The 21,121-nt window shown below is 35.1% G+C and overlaps 4 protein-coding genes and 1 pseudogene across 18 annotated transcripts in view; 2 read left to right on the top strand and 3 right to left on the bottom strand.

Moving 5' to 3' along the window:
• Window positions 1-3,801, bottom strand: part of LOC115244490 (formin-binding protein 1-like) — a 33,587-nt gene extending 29,786 nt beyond the window's left edge. For all 6 annotated transcript variants that reach the window (XM_029822174.1, XM_029822173.1, XM_029822172.1 and 3 more), the window contains exon 1: window positions 3,406-3,801. In XM_029822174.1, the coding sequence (XP_029678034.1) occupies window positions 3,406-3,429 (24 nt within the window). In that variant the 5' untranslated portion in view covers window positions 3,430-3,801. The remainder of the gene's footprint in view (window positions 1-3,405) is intronic.
• A 504-nt stretch (window positions 3,802-4,305) lies between these two features.
• LOC115244486 (neuropathy target esterase sws) lies at window positions 4,306-13,725 on the top strand. 8 transcript variants are annotated; one of them, XM_029822158.1, is made up of 15 exons: window positions 4,306-4,613; window positions 5,398-5,799; window positions 5,866-6,285; window positions 6,436-6,764; window positions 6,900-7,272; window positions 7,410-7,703; window positions 7,784-8,160; window positions 8,313-8,481; window positions 8,748-9,128; window positions 9,212-9,487; window positions 9,770-9,959; window positions 11,629-11,745; window positions 12,039-12,359; window positions 12,543-12,838; window positions 13,294-13,719. In XM_029822158.1, the coding sequence occupies exons 1-15, from the start codon at window positions 4,605-4,607 to the stop codon at window positions 13,393-13,395; spliced, it is 4,056 nt and encodes a 1,351-aa protein (XP_029678018.1). In that variant the 5' UTR covers window positions 4,306-4,604; the 3' UTR covers window positions 13,396-13,719. The 8 variants fall into 8 exon arrangements, with proteins under 8 accessions (XP_029678018.1, XP_029678024.1, XP_029678019.1 ...); XM_029822159.1 differs by lacking the exon at window positions 11,629-11,745 and adding an exon at window positions 11,023-11,139 and having other exon boundaries at window positions 4,309-4,613; window positions 13,294-13,725; XM_029822161.1 differs by lacking the exon at window positions 11,629-11,745 and adding an exon at window positions 11,023-11,139 and having other exon boundaries at window positions 4,310-4,675.
• A 243-nt stretch (window positions 13,726-13,968) lies between these two features.
• LOC115244491 (folylpolyglutamate synthase, mitochondrial-like) lies at window positions 13,969-16,735 on the bottom strand. Its single transcript, XM_029822175.1, has 3 exons — window positions 16,059-16,735; window positions 15,529-15,644; window positions 13,969-15,347 (listed from the first exon to the last, which is right to left on the bottom strand). Exons 1-3 carry the CDS (start codon window positions 16,131-16,133, stop codon window positions 14,003-14,005), a joined length of 1,536 nt encoding a protein of 511 aa, XP_029678035.1. The 5' UTR covers window positions 16,134-16,735; the 3' UTR covers window positions 13,969-14,002.
• Window positions 16,736-16,953: 218 nt separating this feature from the next.
• LOC115244492 (E3 ubiquitin-protein ligase RNF14-like) lies at window positions 16,954-19,605 on the top strand. 3 transcript variants are annotated; one of them, XM_029822178.1, is made up of 5 exons: window positions 16,954-17,031; window positions 17,281-17,359; window positions 17,682-18,534; window positions 18,656-18,820; window positions 18,926-19,605. In XM_029822178.1, exons 2-5 carry the CDS (start codon window positions 17,310-17,312, stop codon window positions 19,196-19,198), a joined length of 1,341 nt encoding a protein of 446 aa, XP_029678038.1. In that variant the 5' UTR covers window positions 16,954-17,031; window positions 17,281-17,309; the 3' UTR covers window positions 19,199-19,605. The 3 variants fall into 3 exon arrangements, with proteins under 3 accessions (XP_029678038.1, XP_029678037.1, XP_029678036.1); XM_029822177.1 differs by lacking the exon at window positions 16,954-17,031 and having other exon boundaries at window positions 17,295-17,415; window positions 17,519-18,534; XM_029822176.1 differs by lacking the exons at window positions 16,954-17,031; window positions 17,281-17,359 and having other exon boundaries at window positions 17,478-18,534.
• Window positions 19,375-21,109, bottom strand: LOC115244495 (annotated as a pseudogene).
• Window positions 21,110-21,121: the final 12 nt, after the last annotated feature.

Below are 21,121 nucleotides of genomic sequence, written 5' to 3' on the forward strand. Positions count from 1 at the left end.
TAATTATAAAATAATTATTATACATGATTACAAATATCAATATCTAAAATATAATTAATATCACAAAAATTAATATTTTTTCAAACATATACACATCTTTTAATGATAATTGATAATAATTGATAACAAAAAAAATCTTGCCTTGGGAAAGTTTTAATTCAAATTATTTAAATAATAGAAAAAAAAATACCAATACAATATAAATAAAATATCAATAATATTAATTCGAAAATTGTCGATATTTTTGATTAAGATAAATGTATTTTCGATGAACAATTCGATATATAATATACTCTATGATTTTTCAACCAATGAGTTCGGCAGATGATCGGGTATATCGAGTACATGTAACGGGGATGAGTAACGAAAATGATGGCGCGCGGAATGCGCGAATGAATTATTAATAGAGAGGCCGGAGAGGCGCAAAGGGGGGACGTCATTGGCGAGCAAACAGTGAATCGATTTTACGCGCATACGCGTAAGAATTTTTCTGACGATGAGATTAACGCGCGCGCGATCTGTTTCGCTCTAAACAAATTCCTTCATCTTGATGATTCCACCACAGAGATAAGTCGCATCGAAGAAGCATTTTCATCGATACGTATTAATATAATACGTATAAAAAGATACTTGGCAAACACATTGTTTGCCACTTTGTTATTTTCGTACAGCGTTTCCACGTTTGTATTTTTATTCTCATATTTCTCGCGAGAGTGATATTTCTGTACTCTTGAAAAAATTAAAAAAAATAAAAAAAATAGACGCAATTAACGTCGAAAATTTATACAATAATACAGGATATATCCCGACGCTAATTATCAATTCTTTCTCCAAATATAGAATATGTCTCTCTCAAAGATGCGAGTCGATCGTAAAGTCGATATATTGTCGCCGTGGCCGTTGGAGATTTCACGAGAGTGGAAGAAAAAGAACATATGCTCCTCTCCACGAGCAAGGTGCGTGGAAGGAAAGACGATGTTGCGCGAGAGGGAGACGAAGGGGGGGAGGAGGGGGCAGAAGAAACGCGCGGGCGGGGGACAAGGAGAAACCGCGGGGGGACACTCGCCTGCGGCTAGCAACCGAAAAGGCAAAACTCCTGGCGAACACGAACTGGTTTTCGGGGATATCGTGGTTACATGTCGTTGGCGAAAACACGACGACGACGACAGCGGTGGCGTCGGCGTGCAGTTGACCCTTTCTCTCTCGAGAAAGAGAGAGAGAGAAAAGATATTTTTCCAAAAAGTATATCACGAAGGAAATTCGCGCGGCACAAAATTATAACTGTACAATCAGAAAATGAGAGGATAAGTTCGCTTAAACCTTGGCAGATATTACGTTGTTTTTTAGATCTCATGATATAGAGAGAAAAAGAGAGAGAGAGAGAGAGAGAGAGAGAGAGAGAATTGTTATAATTGCGTGTATAGCAAAATGTAAAAAATAAAATTTATATATATTTATATATTCAAAATCACTCTCTTATACAACTTTTAATATGATAACTGTTTTTTAACCAAAGTGTCTCATGTAAAAGATGTGTCGAAGAACTCGACAATTATTTAAATGGAATATATTCGTTGGAGATGGAACAAAACAAGAGATGCAAGAGACAATTCTTTGAAAAGGAGAGAGAACAAAGATATGAAACAAAGATAAAAAACTTCCATCTTTCTAAAGGAAACTGCAGTTGTAGTCGTGAGATTACAGTGAGTTTGCTTAAGGCGACTTTGATAAATAGAGGTGAAGATATATAGATAAAGCATTCAATAAATAGTTTAATGTAAGAGGGTGGTAAGAGTACATGACGGAGGACTGGCATTTCGTGAGCACAGTCGTAAAATTATGAGTTTGCTTAAGGCGAAAAATGAAGACGTCGATAGATATAATAGATAAATAAATGAATAGATGGACGATGCACACAAGAGAGGGTAGTAAGTGCTCGAAGGGAACACTTTCTAGCTATTAGCTATGTGAAACCAGTTGAGTTTAATAATCACACATGCAGCCGATATATAAAGAACTTCCGTAATTCTCTCAACTCTCGAGATGATCATCACATAAACACGAAGATAACGATAAGGAAATTTGCTTAATAGATACAGATATGATGACATCTTAATTTCGGGATAAAAGATGCTAAAATTTATCAAAGCGATCTCTCTCTCTCTTTCTCTCTCTTCATGATGACAGCCAATTATAAACTAATATAAAGTCTCATTTCAACGGATAAGAGACAAAAGAGCGAAATTGAAATTTGATAACTTCGAGTTTGATTTTTCACGTGTTTTTTTATCGCGCGAATACTATTCACGACTTCAAGGATACAATTACAATACAAATGAATCACGTTTCACGCACGCACACATACACATATACTGCTCGTTTGAAAGAAATTGTATTCATTCTGGATGAGATAAGAACAACGTTTTCCCGACAATGAACATTCGTGTCCTGAATATTTTATATCGAACACCATTTACAGTCGATATATCAACTTTTTGATAGAGTAAGATGGAATAGCAATCGAACGTGAAGAAAAAAATCTAGTTCTAAATAAATTTTTAATTCAATTTTATAGACTTGTTGAGACATATAACATCGAAATTCGTCACGAACGATGTTTCTCGTCTAATCTTTCTCTCAAGGAGAGAAGACTTCGATTACAAAGTCGAGCAATATATCGTCATCGCGTCTCGTAAAAATTATTGTCTTCCAATACGATGTAGAGACACGTTTCGGAACCGAAAACGGAGGGAAAGAAAAAAGAAGGAAAGAAATACGCGACAACGTTGTTTACGCGCGACGAGGAGAACGCAGGAGGGAATTTAACGAGAAAGAATGAATGGGACCATGAGCGGCCATCGGCGTTTCGAGGTAGGTAGATATGCGCTTCTCGAGAAACGTCACGTACGGCGGCTATGATCTGGCTACCTGAGAATCGTCGATCGCGTATCCGAATTCCGGTGGACTACGGCATACTCGCGAAATCGTTTCGCGAACACACAATGTATCGCGAGTTCCTCCTCGTCGGTGACGTCGGGGAGACGACGACACGGTCTCGCCGTAAACACGGAGAATGGCAGACGAGACGGATGAACGAGCCGAGAGCGTGTTTTAGCGCTGAATAATGCGACATACATATATATATGTATAAACGACGCGCTCCTCACGCGACGCATTTTCGGAACGAACGCGCCCCGAGGACATTCGCAAGGTGGAATTGCGAGGATCGCGAGGTCGGGTCGAACCGAGCGCCCGCGGCGCGGCGGGGGAGGGGGAGACCGTCGTGCCGCGAAGAGGAGCGACAAGGACGAACGTACCGCGAACGGCCGCGGGGGAAGAAAGAGAGAGAAAGAGAGAGAGAGAGAGAGAGAGGGAGAGTGGGAGAAAAAGCGAGAAACTACTCACCCAGAGCTCCGTGCCCCAGCTCATGTTTGCTGGGCCGGGGTAAACCAGCGGGCGCGACGATGGCGAATAATGATATTCCCCGGCGACACTTCACATGTAGCGTAGCGCCTTCGCCCTCGATCACTTTCCGATGCACACCACTGCCGTATCCGTATCGTATCCACAGGCACCCGCGGGCGGGGGAAGGGGAAGTTACTACGGGGGGGAAGGGAAAAAAAAGAAAACGCGCACGATGTAGAGATCGCCCGCCACGCGCACGATATCACACGGGCAGCTTCAACATGTCGCCGCTCGATCTCTCTCTCGTAACCACCGCCGACTACTACCTGCCTCACCGCTTCCGTTGCCACCACTGCCGCCGCACCGCCGCCAGGGACTGACTGACCGCGGTCGCGGCGGTCGCCGAAAAACCGCCCGGAATTCCGGCGTGGCGCGCTCTGCCGGCCGCACCGGGAACGACGCGCCGACTCGATGATACGCGCGTGCGCGGCCGAGACCTAGGGCGATGACGCGACGCGCGAAGTTTAAATCGTGATTTTTTAGTTTACTCTGAAACGTTTAGAAAATAATTAAAAATATTAGTAGCGACGGGCTCTTTGTGTTATTTGTGTAGCGATAATTGATGTTTTGTGTCGCGAATTATAGTCACGTGTACTGGCTGTTTTAGAGAGAGAGTCGCTAATTAATTATAACATCTAGATTACTCAGAATTCTTGTTTTTTTTTTTTTTTATTTAATTAAGATTATATAAAAAACCATATGTGCAAACGGATTCGAGTATATTTTCTTACAAATCTGTCTATTGCAAATCTACAAGAAATGTCAATCCTTTTAAAATTTTTTTGTTTTCTACAAAAAATCTTTTTTAATGAAATCGCTTATACAATTTTACCAATATATCCAACAATGGGAGAGCGAAAAATTCAAACCTGGAGTTTACAATCGAGTTGATAGAAAATCAAAAATTTGCGCGAATTGCTGAAATTTCCATGGTATGTATGTATTTATACTTTAATTGTCAACACGCGTTCGTGGCACATAAATTATTTTAAATAATCGATTTTGCGGTCGCGAACAATATGGCGTTGGGTGACTCGAACGAAGTATCAAAGGTCGTCGAAATGTGGACTCGGGAGAATAGATAGATCATTAATCTTTATCTCAATTTGCTTAATTATTACGCACGTTTCACGCAACATATGGTCCCGGTGATTATATCTCCAAATACATTTTTCGGCGAAGTGGGGGACATGAAGTGCCCACTATGGAGGTTGTATTTACAGTCTCTCTCTTGAAATCTTTCTTATTGAAATAAAATCTTTGTCGATTGAGATATGATCGTCGAAGTGGCACGCTATTTGCACAGTTGTATCTACATTAATCTCAAGAATTATAATTGCAAGCATATTTTGAAAACGTAATAGCAAGAAAACGAGGTGTCAAGTGTCAAATTTGTAAATTCTAAAGACAGTATATGGTTCATAATAATTTTTTTTTTTTTCGTTTTGCATTAAAGAGAATTATATCAAAATGCAAAAATTTCAAAATAAATGTGTCAGTGTGATAATATAGTAATTTCATGAGCAAAAATGAAATGTTAATCAGAATACTGTCATTCTTATCCTTAAGATTCCTTTTACTCTGGATAATTTTTCATTTATTTTTATGGATGAAACAGATTATAATAATCTAGTTTTGGCAATAAGAATAATAATTGTCTCTTAAAAAAAAAAAGAATTATTTACACGTTGAAAAATTAATAGTATTCTCAGTTGATTTTTGTTTTGCTTATTCAAAAAGTTATGACAATATATATATATACAGAAAACTATAAATTTAGTATATACTTACAAAAATGAGTATTAAATATTATTGTTTCAATATATATAGATATCATTGATATTTTTGTTTTATATTATTAAATATTATTGTTTTTTAATATAAGCATTATCGTATTTGATATGCACTAATGATAAAATATATTGAATGCAGGTAGTAGAGTTATTTAATAAGTTCAACGACAGCCTGGGGTCATACATATTTTCAAGATGGATTGGAAGATTTATAGAAGAATATCAGACATCAAGGACAATCTTTATCATCGCCACAATTCTACTGCTTATTTTCTTAGTTGTGCCAATCTATGTACTGCGCAAATGGAAGAACAAAGAATTTCTACCAGAGGTGAAGGAGTTTGTTGGAGTGGGCACTGGAAAGCCAAGATTCAGAAAAAGAGACAAGGTTCTCTTTTATGGCAGGAAAATGTTACGCAAGGTAAAATCCATCGGTGGCCAAGTACATGCTACTGGACAAGGAAAGAAAAGGAGAGCGGTCATGAGATTTGCTCGTCGATTATTACAACTTAAGAAGGAAACCGCCCCACAACAGCTCAAAGTATGTTTCATATAATATATAACTAACAATTAGCAATTTTATTTAACCAACTCATTTAATTCTAAGGTATTGGAACCACCCGCTGAGTATCTGGAAGAAGATTTAGGACCTGGTGAGAGAGTGCCGCCAGATGCTCTATATATGTTGCAAAGTATTAGAGTTTTTGGTCATTTTGAAAAACCTGTGTTTCTGAAGTTGTGCAAGTACACGGAAATCATGAATTTACCCGCTGGCAGTACATTGTTTAAAATTGGAGATCCCGACGAGAATTTATTTATAGTGCAACAAGGTTTAGTCAATGTATATATTACTGGACCCGATGGCTCTCAAATATCATTAAAACTAGTGAAAACAGGAGAGTCCGTTACCAGTCTTCTTAGTTTTACCGATGTACTTACCGGGCATACAAGTACATACAAAACTGTATCTGCAAGAGCTATGGAAGATTCTATTGTAGTAAAGTTACCAATGTGCGCATTTCAAGAAGTAAGTTATGTGGTGTATTTCTATATATATATATGCATTTTTTTTATATTATATAATTTTGATTTATAAAATATTTGATCTTATTATTTTCTCTATTTTTATGAGATTATAAATCATATAAATGTTATATAACTGTTAATATTATTGCAGGTATTTCAAGATTATCCTGATGCCTTTGTTCGAGTTATCCAGGTCATTATGGTACGCCTGCAGAGAGTTACCTTTACCGCGTTGCACCAATATCTCGGTCTCTCTGCAGAATTAGTCAATCAGGGATCACACAAGAAGAAACAAAGTCCATTCTCCGGTTCGCCAGTACGATCAAGAACTAGAGAGAATTTTGCCTCACAAAATGAAAGTATACCTGGTGTATTTCCAGTTGGCACATCGGAAACGCACGATACCAGTGATCTTTCTCATCGTGATGTGCCCAATACAAATAGTAGTTCTCAGCCTGTGCCCATACTTGGAAATCGTCGGTGAGAAACTATTAAAATAATATATCCTATTTCTTTTTTATCGATATAAGCAGATTAAGCGAGTTTTATTAAAATAACTTTTCATTATACAGAATAATATTTTGTCATTAATTACTTATCACTATTTCATGGCAGAACAAAAAACAGTGCCGACTGGAAGAATCAGAGTTTAAACTCGCAACTAAATCAGAATTTGGCAGATATGGTACCAGAATGTGATTCTCACTGGCCAAATCCATCTTCATCGATAACATCTCAGCCGTTGCAAGGATCACATACGGAAGCTTTTCATTCTGGAAGTACTTACCTTGGTAGTACTAAAAAGCGCCAGACTAATGAGGGAGCACAACAACAACAGCAACAACTGGATGAAGAGCATCTCGTGCAGATAGCCACCGACGCGTTTGTTCGTGAACTCGGCATAGAGGATGAGACGGTGCTTAAAGACAAAGTGCAGATTAGAGAAGTGCCAGTTGGTACTTATCTGATGAAAGAAGAATCTCACAAGGTTTACCATCGTGTATATTTTCTATTTTTATTTACATATAGATTATGTATAAGAAAAGAAATCTTTTTATATATATGTGTGATATATAATGTATAAAAAAAGGTTTCTTTTCCATTCATTTTTTAATCACCTTATAGGACGTCGCACTTGTATATGTACTTTCGGGCTCACTAATAGTAAGCCAACGCGTATCGGAGGGCCGGGAGGCGGGTCAAGAAGTACACATGTTTAGCGCTCATCAGGGTGAAATCGTCGGTGGTTTAGCGGTGCTGACCGGCGAACCATCCTTTTACACGATCAGAGCGAAGCATCCTAGCCGTATCGCGCTACTTAGCAAATTAACGTTCTTCGCCATTATGCGAGATCAACCTACAGTCGTGTTGCATGTGGCACATACCGTTGTTCGCAGATTAAGCCCGTTTGTAAGACAGGTACGAATATCTAAAACAAATAAGAAATTTTTATAAGAAAACGAATATTTTTAACAAACAAGCTATTATTTCTTGAATAGGTGGATTTTGCTCTCGACTGGTTATTTCTTGAAAGCGGAAGGGCCGTTTATAGACAAGGGGATGAATCAGATTCGACATTCATAGTGTTGAGCGGACGATTGCGATCGGTAATTACTTATAAAAACGGCAAGAAAGAACCAGTAGCAGAATATGGAAAGGGCGACTTGGTAGGCATCGTAGAGATGGTTACGCAAACTCCGAGGTCGACAACGGTTATGGCGGTCAGGGATTCCGAACTAGCGAAGCTGCCGGAAGGTTTATTCAATGTGATCAAACTAAGATATCCAATCGTTGTCACGAGATTAATAAATCTTCTCGGTCATCGCATACTCGGCACTTGGCAGCAAGCGCATACGAAAAATAGCAATGACACACAGTAAATATCATAATATGATAATATATTAAAATCAATTTTATTGATCAAATTATTATTGCAATATTATACTTGCAAAAATTATATATTGTTTTATATTGATAATGTTATTAATGTTAATTAATATTTTTAATTAAGGATAACTTTGGTTATAGGCGAGCCGCAGCAACAGTCGATGCCAGACCCGCACAAGTAAATTTTTCAACTGTTGCCATAGTGCCTGTGTCGGATGATGTACCATTAACTGCTTTCACTTATGAATTGTATCATTCTTTATGTGCCATTGGATCTTGTCTTCGTCTAACATCAGATGTTGTAAGAAAGGTATTGTATCATATTCGTCTATATCTAGTTATATAATTTGATTATTAAAATATTATTTATTTTATAATATATGTATAAAAAATATATTAAAAATATTTAAAAATATAATAAAAAAATATTCTTATTTTTATTATATATCCAGCATAATTTAATTTTCTTAAATTGGTACTTTATTATAATACTTCATGCTCATTTTCTTTTTAATACAAAAAGAGATTAGATATTAGTTTAATCAATCATCTATATTATCTTCTTTTTCTACATAGACTTTAGGAACGACCATCATGGAACCTGCAAACGAGTACCGGCTGACTTCCTGGCTCGCGCAGCAGGAAGATCAGCATAGAATTTCTTTGTATCAGTGCGATTCGAGTTACACGCTATGGACTCAGCGATGTGTGAGACAAGCCGATTGCATTCTCATCGTGGGTCTGGGCGATCGACCGCCATCGATTGGCCGAACAGAACGTGAGGTAGAGCGATTAGTCATGCGAACGCAGAAGGAGCTGGTGCTATTGCATAAGGAGCAGAATGGTCAGCGACCTACAAACACTGTTCAATGGTTAAACATGAGGTCGTGGGTGTCCAGTCACCATCACATCCAATGTCCGAAACGGATGTTCACTAGGAGATCGCAGTACAGAATTGTAAGCGATAATTATCAGATCAGGCAGTCTCCCTAAATCACATTTACTTATATTTTATTAATATCTTTCTTCTTCTCTTATAGAACGAGTTGTATTCCAAAGTCCTCATGTCCGAACCAAATGTACACAGCGATTTCAGCAGATTAGCGCGATGGCTGACCGGCACTTCGGTAGGTCTCGTATTGGGTGGGGGCGGTGCGAGAGGCGCTGCCCACGTGGGTATGCTCAAAGCCATCATTGAGGCGGGTATACCCATAGATATGGTCGGCGGTGTTAGTATCGGCGCTTTCATGGGCGCCCTTTGGTGCATGGAGAAGAATATCACTACCACCACGCAAAAGGCCAGGGAATGGTCTAAGGTGAGACAGAACGAAATTTTTTCCATGATTTCTATTGATTCTCCGTCTCTTGTGCTACGGTTTTTCCTAATATACACATTGGATTTTTAAAATGAGATATACAAACTTATAAAATTATTTCTTTTATGTCTCCTAAAATCTTGAAATTCATTCAGATTTTATATAGAAAAAAAATTTTATTTATATTTATTTTTCTCTCAATAATTACTTTAAAACCCTGTGACTATTCTCGGATCGAGAAATGTTTTTGTATATAAAATGTTATATATTTTTATCTGTCAGCAGAAAATGACGCAATGGTGGCGGCAAATTTTGGATTTGACTTACCCGATGACTTCGATGTTCTCCGGTAAAGATTTTAATAATACTATACAGCAAACCTTCGGCGACACATACATAGAGGACTTGTGGCTTCCGTATTTCACTATAACCACAGACATCACGGATTCCTGTATGCGCACACATAGACACGGTCTGTATGAATTAATCATCTTGCATTTTTTAGACATCGGCAAAGCTTTCAGTTTTTTTAATTCTTGTATGTTCTATTAATATTTTCTACATCTACGATTTATGAATGCAAAAATTACATATATAATAATTTTTTTAATAATTTCAAGAATTGTATAAGTGTTAAATGTAAACAAATTTCAGATATGTAACTAAAAGCTTTGACATATCGTCAAAAATATGTACTTGTAGAATATTTAGGGTGAATCAAAATATAAAGATGTAAATGTTGTGTTTTATTTTATAGACAAACAAATAAAATGTTCAAAACTATTCGCGATAATTAGTTTCGGATGCTTGAATTAAAAGTAAAAATATCCAAAAAATTATTTCTTCTTGATTCACCATAAATTTGTTGTGGCATGATGATGTTTTGTTTTAAACGTTCTTAGGTACATTAGCATAGATCATGATAGTAGAATCTTTAACAAACGGGAGTGAGCTTTCCGGAAAAAAAAAAAAAAAAACTTGTTGACGTACTCTCCGTTTAATGCCGTTTTTTAAAGAGATAACCGAGCAAGGCATATTTTTGTTTTTACTCGAATATAAGCTGCAAACTAATATATCATACATATGCTTCCTGTATACATACTGCTAAATTATAGTATCGAGGAAATTTGCAATTGTTCACAATTCAGCAAATATTCCTATCTAAAAATTTGTTTCCAAAATATATTATTATATATATTATAAATTTTTTTAATATAAAAAATAATATTCAATGTAAATAAAGCATTTGAATGAATATCTGATCTTTGGACAAAATATAAATATTCACCTGTATTCACCTTAAATATTTTTATTAAAATTGGTTTTAATTAAATTCACCAGTAGTGGTAGTCTGAATTGATAAATTCTACTTAGCGAAATTGATCTTTCCATAGATCATATAGCACCAATTATAATATATATACAGCGAGAAAGTTTAATTATGATTAAATCATAACTTAAGAATACAGGAAGTATTCTAAATAATATATACGAGTAAACACAGAATATTAAAGAGAATGATTCGTCGTGTTTAGGATCGCTGTGGCGGTACATTCGGGCCTCGATGTCATTGTCTGGTTATATGCCACCCATGTGTGATCCTGTTGACGGCCATCTCCTGCTCGACGGCGGGTACGTCAATAACCTTCCAGGTAACTCAGATCGCATTGATGAACACCATGTGTTAATTTTGCACAATCAATGCAATCAGGAATTAACCGGAAACAAAATTATAACAATATAACGTATCAGTAAATGTCAAAATAAATGTCATAGTATGAAACTTGTGTAAAAGATATCTAATTGGAAATTTTTATATACATATATATATTTTTATATATTGATAATAAATTTATATAAATTTGTATATATTTTATATTATTATTACAAATTTATATAGTTGGGCAATTAATCATATTACATTGAGCGTACTTCTTTTGCAACAAATTACTAGCTCTTTATCAAAATTTAATCACACTGGTTGTCTAATTTTAGTGGGACTTTTGTATTAAATTTGATACGTTGTTGAAAATCTATTTACGAATATTAATAATATGAAAAAAAAAAATTACGCGTCAAGCTCACTCCCGTTGATAAAAAAGGTTGCATTTACGAAATTCTGAATAGTCAAGTCGGCTCAGGTTTACTATGGAGATATATTCGCGGCAGTATGACTATCGCGGGGGTCTTTCCTCCGATTTGTGATCCCCTTGATGGGCATCTTTTGGTCGACGGATGCTATGTTAATAACGTGCCAGGTATTCATTCTATCTGTTCATGTTAATCCTGATTGTATCATCTCTCAATATAGCTCTCATCACAATATAGAAACATATAGCATAATACAAAAAAATGTGTCTCTATGAAGAAATATAATACATGTATAAAATAAAAAATGTAATTTCGAGATGAACGAGATAATGTATCATTATGATACAAACTCTATTACATCCTTACACAAATTAAATCTTTATAATATCAAAGCTTAAATTCTAACAACGAATTGATGTTAACGTCCTCGATTCATGCGTTCCCCACATTTCCGTTCAAGCTGACGAAATGTTGCGGCAAGGAGCACATCACATTCTGGCCATCGACGTCGGCTCACAGGATGACACCGATCTGACGAATTACGGGGACTCGTTGTCCGGCTGGTGGTTATTATGGAAACGATGGAATCCGTTCGCCACACCCGTGAAGGTGCCAAATCTACCGGATATTCAGTCCAGATTGGCGTATGTGAGTTGTGTGCGCCAGCTGGAAGAGGTGAAGAGCTCGGATTACTGCGAGTACATCAGGCCGCCGATCGACAAGTACAAGACTCTCCAGTTCGCCAATTTCGACGAGATCAGGGACGTGGGATACCAACACGGTATAAAATTTTGTGTATTTATATTAAAAGTCTTCAATTTGTAAAAAGTACGATGCTAAAATAACAATTTATGGCTTACACATATATCATAATGAAATATTTTTTAAACAAATAGCGTAATAAAAAAGTATTCGTATGCTTACTACGCCCATCTGTAGAGATGAAATGAATCGTGTTCTCCAGGAAAAACGTATTTCGAGGGTCAATCGAAAGCCGGAGTTCTGCCTCGATTCAATGCAGATCGAGAGAATGCGAGAGCTATGCGAGCAAAGTGCCAAGCAGCTAATCAACAATCAGGCTCTTCATACACTTTCACCGATCTCGCACAGATGGTGTGTAAAGTTTCGCGTGTTAGCCGGTATATCGATTTCGACATAGATATGGATTCGGACGAACTGGAGGAGTACGAGGCAGACCTGGAAGAGGATGCACAGGAAGTGGGATATGCGTCCGAACCCACTGCCGGTATTTTAGACCAAGTGAGTTGTACCTTTCATTATTCTTATTATATATATAGTTTCTGTATATTAATCATTGATAAAATGTATTATTGTAATCGGAAAAATTGGATCGTGAAAAGATATAATTTATTACATAACTTATATTTTTCTTAAAATATTCAAATGCTGAAGATTGCTCCATAACGACATAGAAACTATAATGTTTATCACATTTTGCAAATTGCTAAAATATAGTAAAGATTTTCTCTGTTGTATATATACATAATTTTGTTAAATTATCTTTATATGAAGAATCACAGCCTATCCGTTTATACCATTCGTTTTTTGCCTCACCGTATATGAATATAATATGAAATCGATTTTTATTAAAAAGATATTTACCTTTATTTCATATATATAACATGATAGTAAAAATTTAATAAATATTCCTTCACAATAATTTATAATTAGAAATGCGTTTTAATTTATTTTAGAGCCCTGAGGATAATCGCTTAAGACGAAGAACTGGCGTTTCGCTTAGCTTATCCGATACCGAAGCGGAGTCGGAACTAGAGTATCATGCGACGATCTTTTGAATATTTGTTTACAATTATTTGCGATACGATATCTCACTGTCCGCAACTCGCTCAATGAGATAAATTTAGCACAAATCTTTCAATGCGCATACAAATCAAATTCACTTTTCACTGAGCGAGCCATTTCACTCAGCGATAATCTACATCAAAGTACAAAAATAATTGTTGTAAAAGATATAATCATTGGAACATTACTCTGAAGCTAGATCACAGTACGATGTGTATATCGGTATACATATATCGTAATAAGTGATTGATATGATTATTGTTATTATTATCGCTCTATTAAATATTGTACATTAAATATATAATTCTACGATTTTTAAAAAAGGCATTTCTTATTTTAACGACTTTTTATTATATTGTTGCTAATTTATCTTTTTATAAAACTCTAAATTTATACAAAAATTCATTTCCTGCAAAATATTTTTATAGGTAAAACCTTTAGAAGTTTATGCAAAGTAAAAAAAAAGACTAAATCTATCACATAATTTGTGTTTAAAATAATTCTCATTTAATTAAATTAAATTAAGGAAATATATGGAAGAGATCAAGTATTGAAGAACAAATATCTTAACAAATAAAATTTTAATCGCATTTTGTCACATTAAAAATCACTGCTCATTGTTAAGTTAGGATCTAGAATGGTTAATACCGCGCCAATCAAATGTAAAGAACCCGTTACAAGTACTTCCATTTTATCGTTCCTGGTCATCTTCAATGATGCATATCTTTTAATGTCAACAAGTACTTCGGAGACGTTGTTCTTTAGCACCGAATTTTCACCCCACAATTCGCAGTGTTTCTCACATTTCTTTCTTTGCTCGTCCATTTTATTTTGTGCATAATGCATTGAATTCATATCCTCTATGCTAGGCACTCCAACGCAAGTTGGGGTGAAATAAGTTTTGTCGAAATCCAGAGATTTCAGCAACTTTAAAAATTGTAGAGAATCTCGGTTGCCAGTAATGTTAAATATTAGAAATTTAGTGGAGGTTTTCCGACTGACTCTCTTGAACCATGATATGCAATTATCGATACTCTCGACAGTATGTGCGCCGTCCAGAAAGAAATCTGCCACACTGGTTCTCAGGATTTGCGTGCGACCCGGCCATTTGCAGCTTGCCAAAGCGGCCGCGGTTTTGTTTAAATAAACGATTTGAGATAAATCAACCTTATCGTTTTGGTAATTATCGTGAAAACCAGTGACGTATTTCGTATCGTTTACAATCAACGGCGGCTTATCGCATCGCGATTTCATCCACTCGAGCGCCATGCTGATCGACAGCGAAGCATTCTGTTGCTGTATACTGTTGAGACCCACCGATGAGAAGACATCGTTCCATTCACGTGTTTGAGTTGCAGGAACCACTCGCAAGCCGCGGCATCGTCTTTCCGCGGCTCGTTTCTGTAGAATGCGCATCGCCAGTTCCGGTTGCAGGACCGTGAAGGCCGCAGCGTGCGGTTTAAAGATCCCTGACTTTTGATAAGCGATCTCTTCGATGGTATTGCCTAGCAACAAGGTGTGCTCGAGACCCAAGCTAGTAATACCTACACAGACTGGATTCCGCACGACATTGGTACTATCCAGTTCGCCGCCAATTCCAACTTCAAGGATCGCCACGTCGATGTTTGCTTCCAAAAACACGTGAAACGAGAGAATCGTCAGGAATTTGAAGTACGTTGGCATGTCAGATTCGCATTCACGTTTTTGCTCCAAGCGCCGATAAATGTCCCAAAAGTAATGGGCAAAATGCGACTGGCTGATCGGCTCGCCATTTAATCGGATACGCTCCCTCACAGAGACCAAGTGCGGCGAACTAAAGAAACCCGTGCTAAAACCGTACTGCCGCAGAATTGCTTCCATAAACGCGCACGTTGTGCCCTTACCCTTTGTACCAGCCACATGTATGACAGATAATCTGTCCAGTTGCTCCAGAGTGATACCAGATCTATAGTGTAATATAGATTTAAAGTTACTGCGTTTGGAGTTATATATGCTATTTAAATCAAATTTAAAATACATACACTTAATAATAAATCTTATAAGTAGTGTTTCTTAGATGAGAAAAATTAATTAAATCTCTCGAACTTAATTATATTAACATTATAACAATGATAGAGCTTTGTTACCGGAGTAAATATTTTTCTGTTTCTTTCATTTTCTTAGGATTATTCACATCATGCTTAACAACAGATTGTAAGTATGCAGCATTACTTTGTAAAGTGTATAACACTTTTATAGCTTCCTACAAAAATAATACATAATATTTATATATTTGAAATTAATTTTTTATATCAATTATGTAATTTAACTGTAACTTGTTCTATTCTTGAATGATATAGTGCATATATCACTTAGCATGTAATGATTATGATAATATTTCTACAATAATATAAACAATGTAAGCACAGTCTTAAGAGAGAACTATTATCTTGTAAAATTTTTATATAACTATAGAAAAACAATAAATTTAAATGATATAATTAAATGTCAAATAATATATTTTACATAATTCTGCCAGAAATTGTGATTAAAATTAATTTAGCTGTTCTTTTTCATTAATAGCAAAAATATATAAAAATTTTTTAATTGTAGATAATATATCAAACATAAACAATTCTTTAAAATATTAAAGTAGATAATTATAGAATGTATTTACCTCGTAAGATCCACCAGTATGGGTAGAACGGACCAAAAATCCATTGTGCGTCATTTTCCTCAGCAGAATAAACATCGGAATCCAATAATTTCGTAATCATGGAAAAACCGATAAGAGAGGGGACGAGCTCTTCTTTTTTATCTATCGTTCTGTGCATGTCAAAGTGCAAGCCACACAATCGCGAAGGATTGCATATAAATGCGCAGTATAAATTTTGGAGGCGATCTTCGAATATTCTACGCGTTCGAACGATATATATATTTCAAGTGTCACCTGTCAAAACAATGTAAAGCAATACTTGATTAAGTCGACTCGGCAGGAGAATCACGTTGGAATATCGTGAAGGAATTTGCAAAATAATTCCGCATATATAAATTCCACGAAAGGCCTTAAACTTGTTTGTCATTATGCAAAAAAACTTGTAGATTCACTCTTCCACCTATTTCCATGCTTCTTGCTTTATTGTTCGTTTTTAGTTCAATAACATTCAGTTCATTTCGACGTTCGATTACTGTGTAAAAGTTGAAATATAAAAATGATTCTAAAGAATTATAGTAGAACAAGCACACATTGGGATGCATATTAAATGCGCTATTTCTCAAACAAATCGTTAATTTAATTTTAATACGCGCGCGCGATAACAATTATTTCTTCCCGCTACAAAACACATAACACGTGTTCGTCACGTTTGTTTTGATTCCAGTTTTGTGAAAGAGTAAAGTCCAAATTCTTATAAGGTATCATGACAAGCTTTGTCGAACGTATTGGCTGCTATTGCAGGAAACTTTCGAAACCCTAGAAATTCTCCATTTGACAGCCAATCAGTATGTTTGACAAATATGATCCTAAGAAATAAGATTTAAATTGGCCTTCCTGTCAATAACTTGGAGTCTATACACATATCTGAGCAAGAGTGCAGAGTGTAAATTCGTCTTAAGACTTGTTGCATCGATTTACAAAACGGTTTCGAAGTGTAATCATTTTTAAATATTTAAATCACATTAATTCTTATATTTTCTTTTATATACTTTTACAGGTTTTAATATCAATTTAGAGTTAAAAAAATTAATAATAATTTAAATAATTCGGGGAACAATTTTTTTATTACATCTATTTTTTACACTTTCGGTTTGTTCCTTTTAGCCGAATTTTTTGGATTTCTCGATTTATCCTTTTGTTTTTTTGAACTTCTAAATATATATCTATCTCATTTTATTTCTAGTTCGGGTAAAAAGAACAAACCTTTTATAAATGCTCAGGGAATATTATACGCACTTTTCTAAGAATTGTGATATCTTCAGGTTTGTTGTTTCTTCTCCATTTACCTTTTGAATATCATCAGTTATAAACTAAATTGGTGAGAAGTCTTTTATATTTATTATAACTAAATCTAAACTAAAAATGTATTAACTAAATCTAATAACTCTCTAATTCCAATACTATTATTTTTTTCATGATAGTTATCTCAAAGAAATTTAAAATGTCTCACGCGGTTACAAGTGATCGTATACGACAGGACGACGAAATGACTGCTCTTTCCAGTATTTACAGCGAAAATGAGTTCTCTTGCACCAGAAACGAGCAGATAAAATGTACAATTAATATATTTCTCGAACTTAATAGGAAACTAGAAGTGAACTTCACTAACTGCTGCTCTTCCAACGCAATCTCCGATTCGATCGTCTCATGTGATAAAATTTTCGTCGGACACCTGCCACCGGTCAGATTGTACACTCAACTTCCAAATATGTATCCATCTCGAAAGCCACCAAATTTCTGTCTATCTGTTATCTGGCTGACCCCCTGGGAGATATCTTTCGTCTGCCAGAAATTGGATGAAATATGGGAAGAGAATCAGGGCAGTGAGATCTTGTTTCTATGGCTAGATTTTCTACAAAATGATCTTTTTAATTTCCTCGGCATACAAGATTCTTTAGATGTTTCCTTCATGCACATAATTCGCACAACACCAGGTGATCGTATCACATTCCACCTGGCACGCTTAGCTGATCGCAGAGCTGTAAATGGTGCTTTGTCTTTAGACATCAAAAAATTGTTAATATCTTACGACAGAGAACAGCATAAGAAACAATTTGATAACAACTTTTACACTTGTTACATATGCTTCGAAGAATATAGAGGACTGCATTGTATAGAATTGAAAAACTGTGGACATGTTTACTGCAAAGACTGTATTGAGGAACATATACGTATTAAAATTAACGAGCACATTAAGATTATATCGTGTCCAACGTTAGACTGCAGTTTCGAAATAAACGATAACGATATTAAAACTCTTTGTCCGAGCTTGTTTTCGCGATATGAAGAACTCTTGTTGCGAGTAACGTTAAACACTATGGACGATGTAATATATTGCCCGAGAATTTCATGTCAAAATCCAATGATTAAGGATCCGAGTGATACTGCACCAATTTGTCCCATTTGTAATTATTGCTTTTGCATATATTGCTATAAGGTATATATAAGGCATATATTGCTATAAGGTATTATTACGAAAGAGATAAATTCTATCATATAAACAGATAGATTAGATAAATATTGCTGGATAATACATGTATTAATTATTACATAAACAGTTGTACCATGGAGCTGCGCCATGCGAGATAGCATCAGATGACATTAAGAAGCTCATTAATGACTACAAGAATAGTGATGATAAGAAAAGAAAGCTTTTGGAAAGGAAGTACGGTAGGCGACAAATACAATTAGTTGAAGAAACTCTTACAACTGAATATCTGCAGGTATCTATCACAAAATATGCAAGATTTAAGATGAAAATTAATAATTAGATTAAATAATAGGAAGATTTAAACAGCATTATTGTTAAGGACGACTATAATTTCTAGGATAACACGAGAAGTTGTCCCAAGTGCCATTCTCTCATTAGCAAAATTGAGGGGTGCAACAAAATGACCTGTAAACATTGTCAATCTTGTTTTTGCTGGCTGTGTGGCCAGCAAATTACTTTAATGAATGGATATGGACACTTTACCAGTGCCAACAGTCCGTGTTTCGGACGTTTGTTCGAGGGTGTAGAAGGTGACGGTTACGATAATTTCGAAATAATGGAGAATGTAATTTGGTTTGAAGTAAATTTCGATGAAGTATTGGAAAATTAAATAGAAAAAAAGAAAAATCCGAATGTAATTAGGATCTTCAATATATACAGTTATTTGATTGCTTTATTGTTTATAATATTACAAGGATATTATGAGAGAAAAAATAATATGATGTTATTAATATCGTTAATCATACATCATTATAATTTATACTATTATCCATATCACAGATTTAGTTTTTTTTATTTTTTGCACATATTTATTAATTTTTCTAAAAATCTCGTGAATTCTAAAGAGAGTTCGTATCTATGTGATATATACATATCTGTATATAAAGATATGTGAATCTATCTTATATACTTCCAAAAAAAAAAATATATATATGTGTATATATTTTTGTATTTGGCATATAAAAATCTAATAAGAATACCATGTAAGTTGCAAATATAGCACTGATCAATCTTTTTTATATTGCACTTTTACTTTATAGCTTATAAGGAAACATCAATATAAAAATATGCTGTGTATACATACATAAATATGTAATATACAATGGATAACAATAACTACTTTGAATAATATCAGACTTTCCGTTACCAAGTTTGATGTCAAAACTCACGTGTCTCTCGATACGTGGACTTCGATATTTGCTTCAGTGACTAATTGCTCTGCAACAATAGAGACTGCAGATTCGCGTCTGATTTGTAAAGATTGATTCGTAAAGATATCTGGAAATGATTACAATAATACAACAAATCAAAATACTCACTGTTTTATAAATTATAGATTTAATGTGAAATAACATTTTACCTTTACAATTTTCATCACATTTCACGAGTGCTTGTTTGCGATAAAACCGTTGCATATTTAATTGTACAAGTGTAGGACCGAATATCCAATATCCTAAACATCCTCCAATTGTAAGAGCGATTGTGAAATAAGCATTGTATGTCATAACTGCCATCATCAATATGTAACCGAGTATAGTGTGAAAAAACCAGTGTAATACTTGCAATGTCCATTTAGAGCAGATTACGCTGAAAATATATATTTAATGTTAATTCAAGATAAAAAAACATTTATATAACTGCAGAAAAAATGCATTATTTAAAATAGGAATAAATAAAATTATAAAAACAGGAGTAATATATATATATATATATTCTATAAATATTAAAAATACTACTGCTGTTATATTGTACTTATGTAAAATGTGTAAGTTTAGAAAGTTATTAATACTTTATATATTTATGTATATATACTTTAAATAGTAATTCTAATTGCTCCGAAGGGAAAAATAAAAAATAATATATACCATCTTGTGGAAGTTCTAAAATTCTTTGGTGTTACTTTGGACAAAAGAGAGGAACTTTCAGAAGAAGTTGAGGCCGTTCTAGATACAGATTTTCTTCCGAGACTTTCATGGCCTCGTACAATACTGCGAGTGCAGCCAGGCCCAAGCACGTTGCCACAAGAGCCCATACCGTGGTGATGTTATATCCTGGAAACAGGAAGTTATCTAGATTCACACCGAACCAATACCACATATGCATCTGCAACATAAAGAGACAAGTATTTTTATAAAGCATACACTGCATATGAATAACAAATAAGAAAACAGCTGACCTTAATCACTCCAGTTCTTTCTCGCACGCCCACGATTCATGACGAACACTCATGACGATTGATAAGCCGCGCGTTTACAAATGTCTAGACATTCTATCGACCATCAAGCCTTATCTAAAGCTTCATTAGCTTAATTAAAAATCGCGATTAAAATAAGCGAATTACGTGCACAACTTTTCTTCGTTATCATTATTAGATCACACAATATTAAACTTTCTCGTGAGTTCAAACACTAGGGCACTATTAACATATACTTCCGCTCTCAAAAAATTAATTTGTTTATTCTATATCTCTGGTACAACCAGGTACGCGAGATCGATCGGTGCTTTTAATAATCATATGGAATCATATATATAT

Source organism: Formica exsecta, unplaced genomic scaffold, assembly GCF_003651465.1.
Source record: "Formica exsecta isolate Colony F162 unplaced genomic scaffold, ASM365146v1 scaffold82, whole genome shotgun sequence".
Taxonomy (NCBI): Eukaryota; Metazoa; Arthropoda; class Insecta; order Hymenoptera; family Formicidae; genus Formica; species Formica exsecta.

Coding starts and splice junctions, on each gene's coding strand:
- LOC115244486 (XM_029822158.1), top strand. Junction 6,286..6,435: donor CAATGTGCGCATTTCAAGAA/GTAAGTTATGTG, acceptor ATATTATTGCAG/GTATTTCAAGATTATCCTGA. Junction 6,765..6,899: donor CCCATACTTGGAAATCGTCG/GTGAGAAACTAT, acceptor ATTTCATGGCAG/AACAAAAAACAGTGCCGACT.
- LOC115244491 (XM_029822175.1), bottom strand. CDS start 16,133: ATGTTTATTCTGCTGAGGAAAATGACGCACAATGGATTTTTGGTCCGT. Junction 15,645..16,058: donor ATACTGGTGGATCTTACGAG/GTAAATACATTC, acceptor TTATTTTTGTAG/GAAGCTATAAAAGTGTTATA. Junction 15,348..15,528: donor ACAGAAAAATATTTACTCCG/GTAACAAAGCTC, acceptor ATTACACTATAG/ATCTGGTATCACTCTGGAGC.
- LOC115244492 (XM_029822176.1), top strand. CDS start 17,512: ATGATAGTTATCTCAAAGAAATTTAAAATGTCTCACGCGGTTACAAGT. Junction 18,535..18,655: donor TTTGCATATATTGCTATAAG/GTATATATAAGG, acceptor TTACATAAACAG/TTGTACCATGGAGCTGCGCC. Junction 18,821..18,925: donor TTACAACTGAATATCTGCAG/GTATCTATCACA, acceptor TATAATTTCTAG/GATAACACGAGAAGTTGTCC.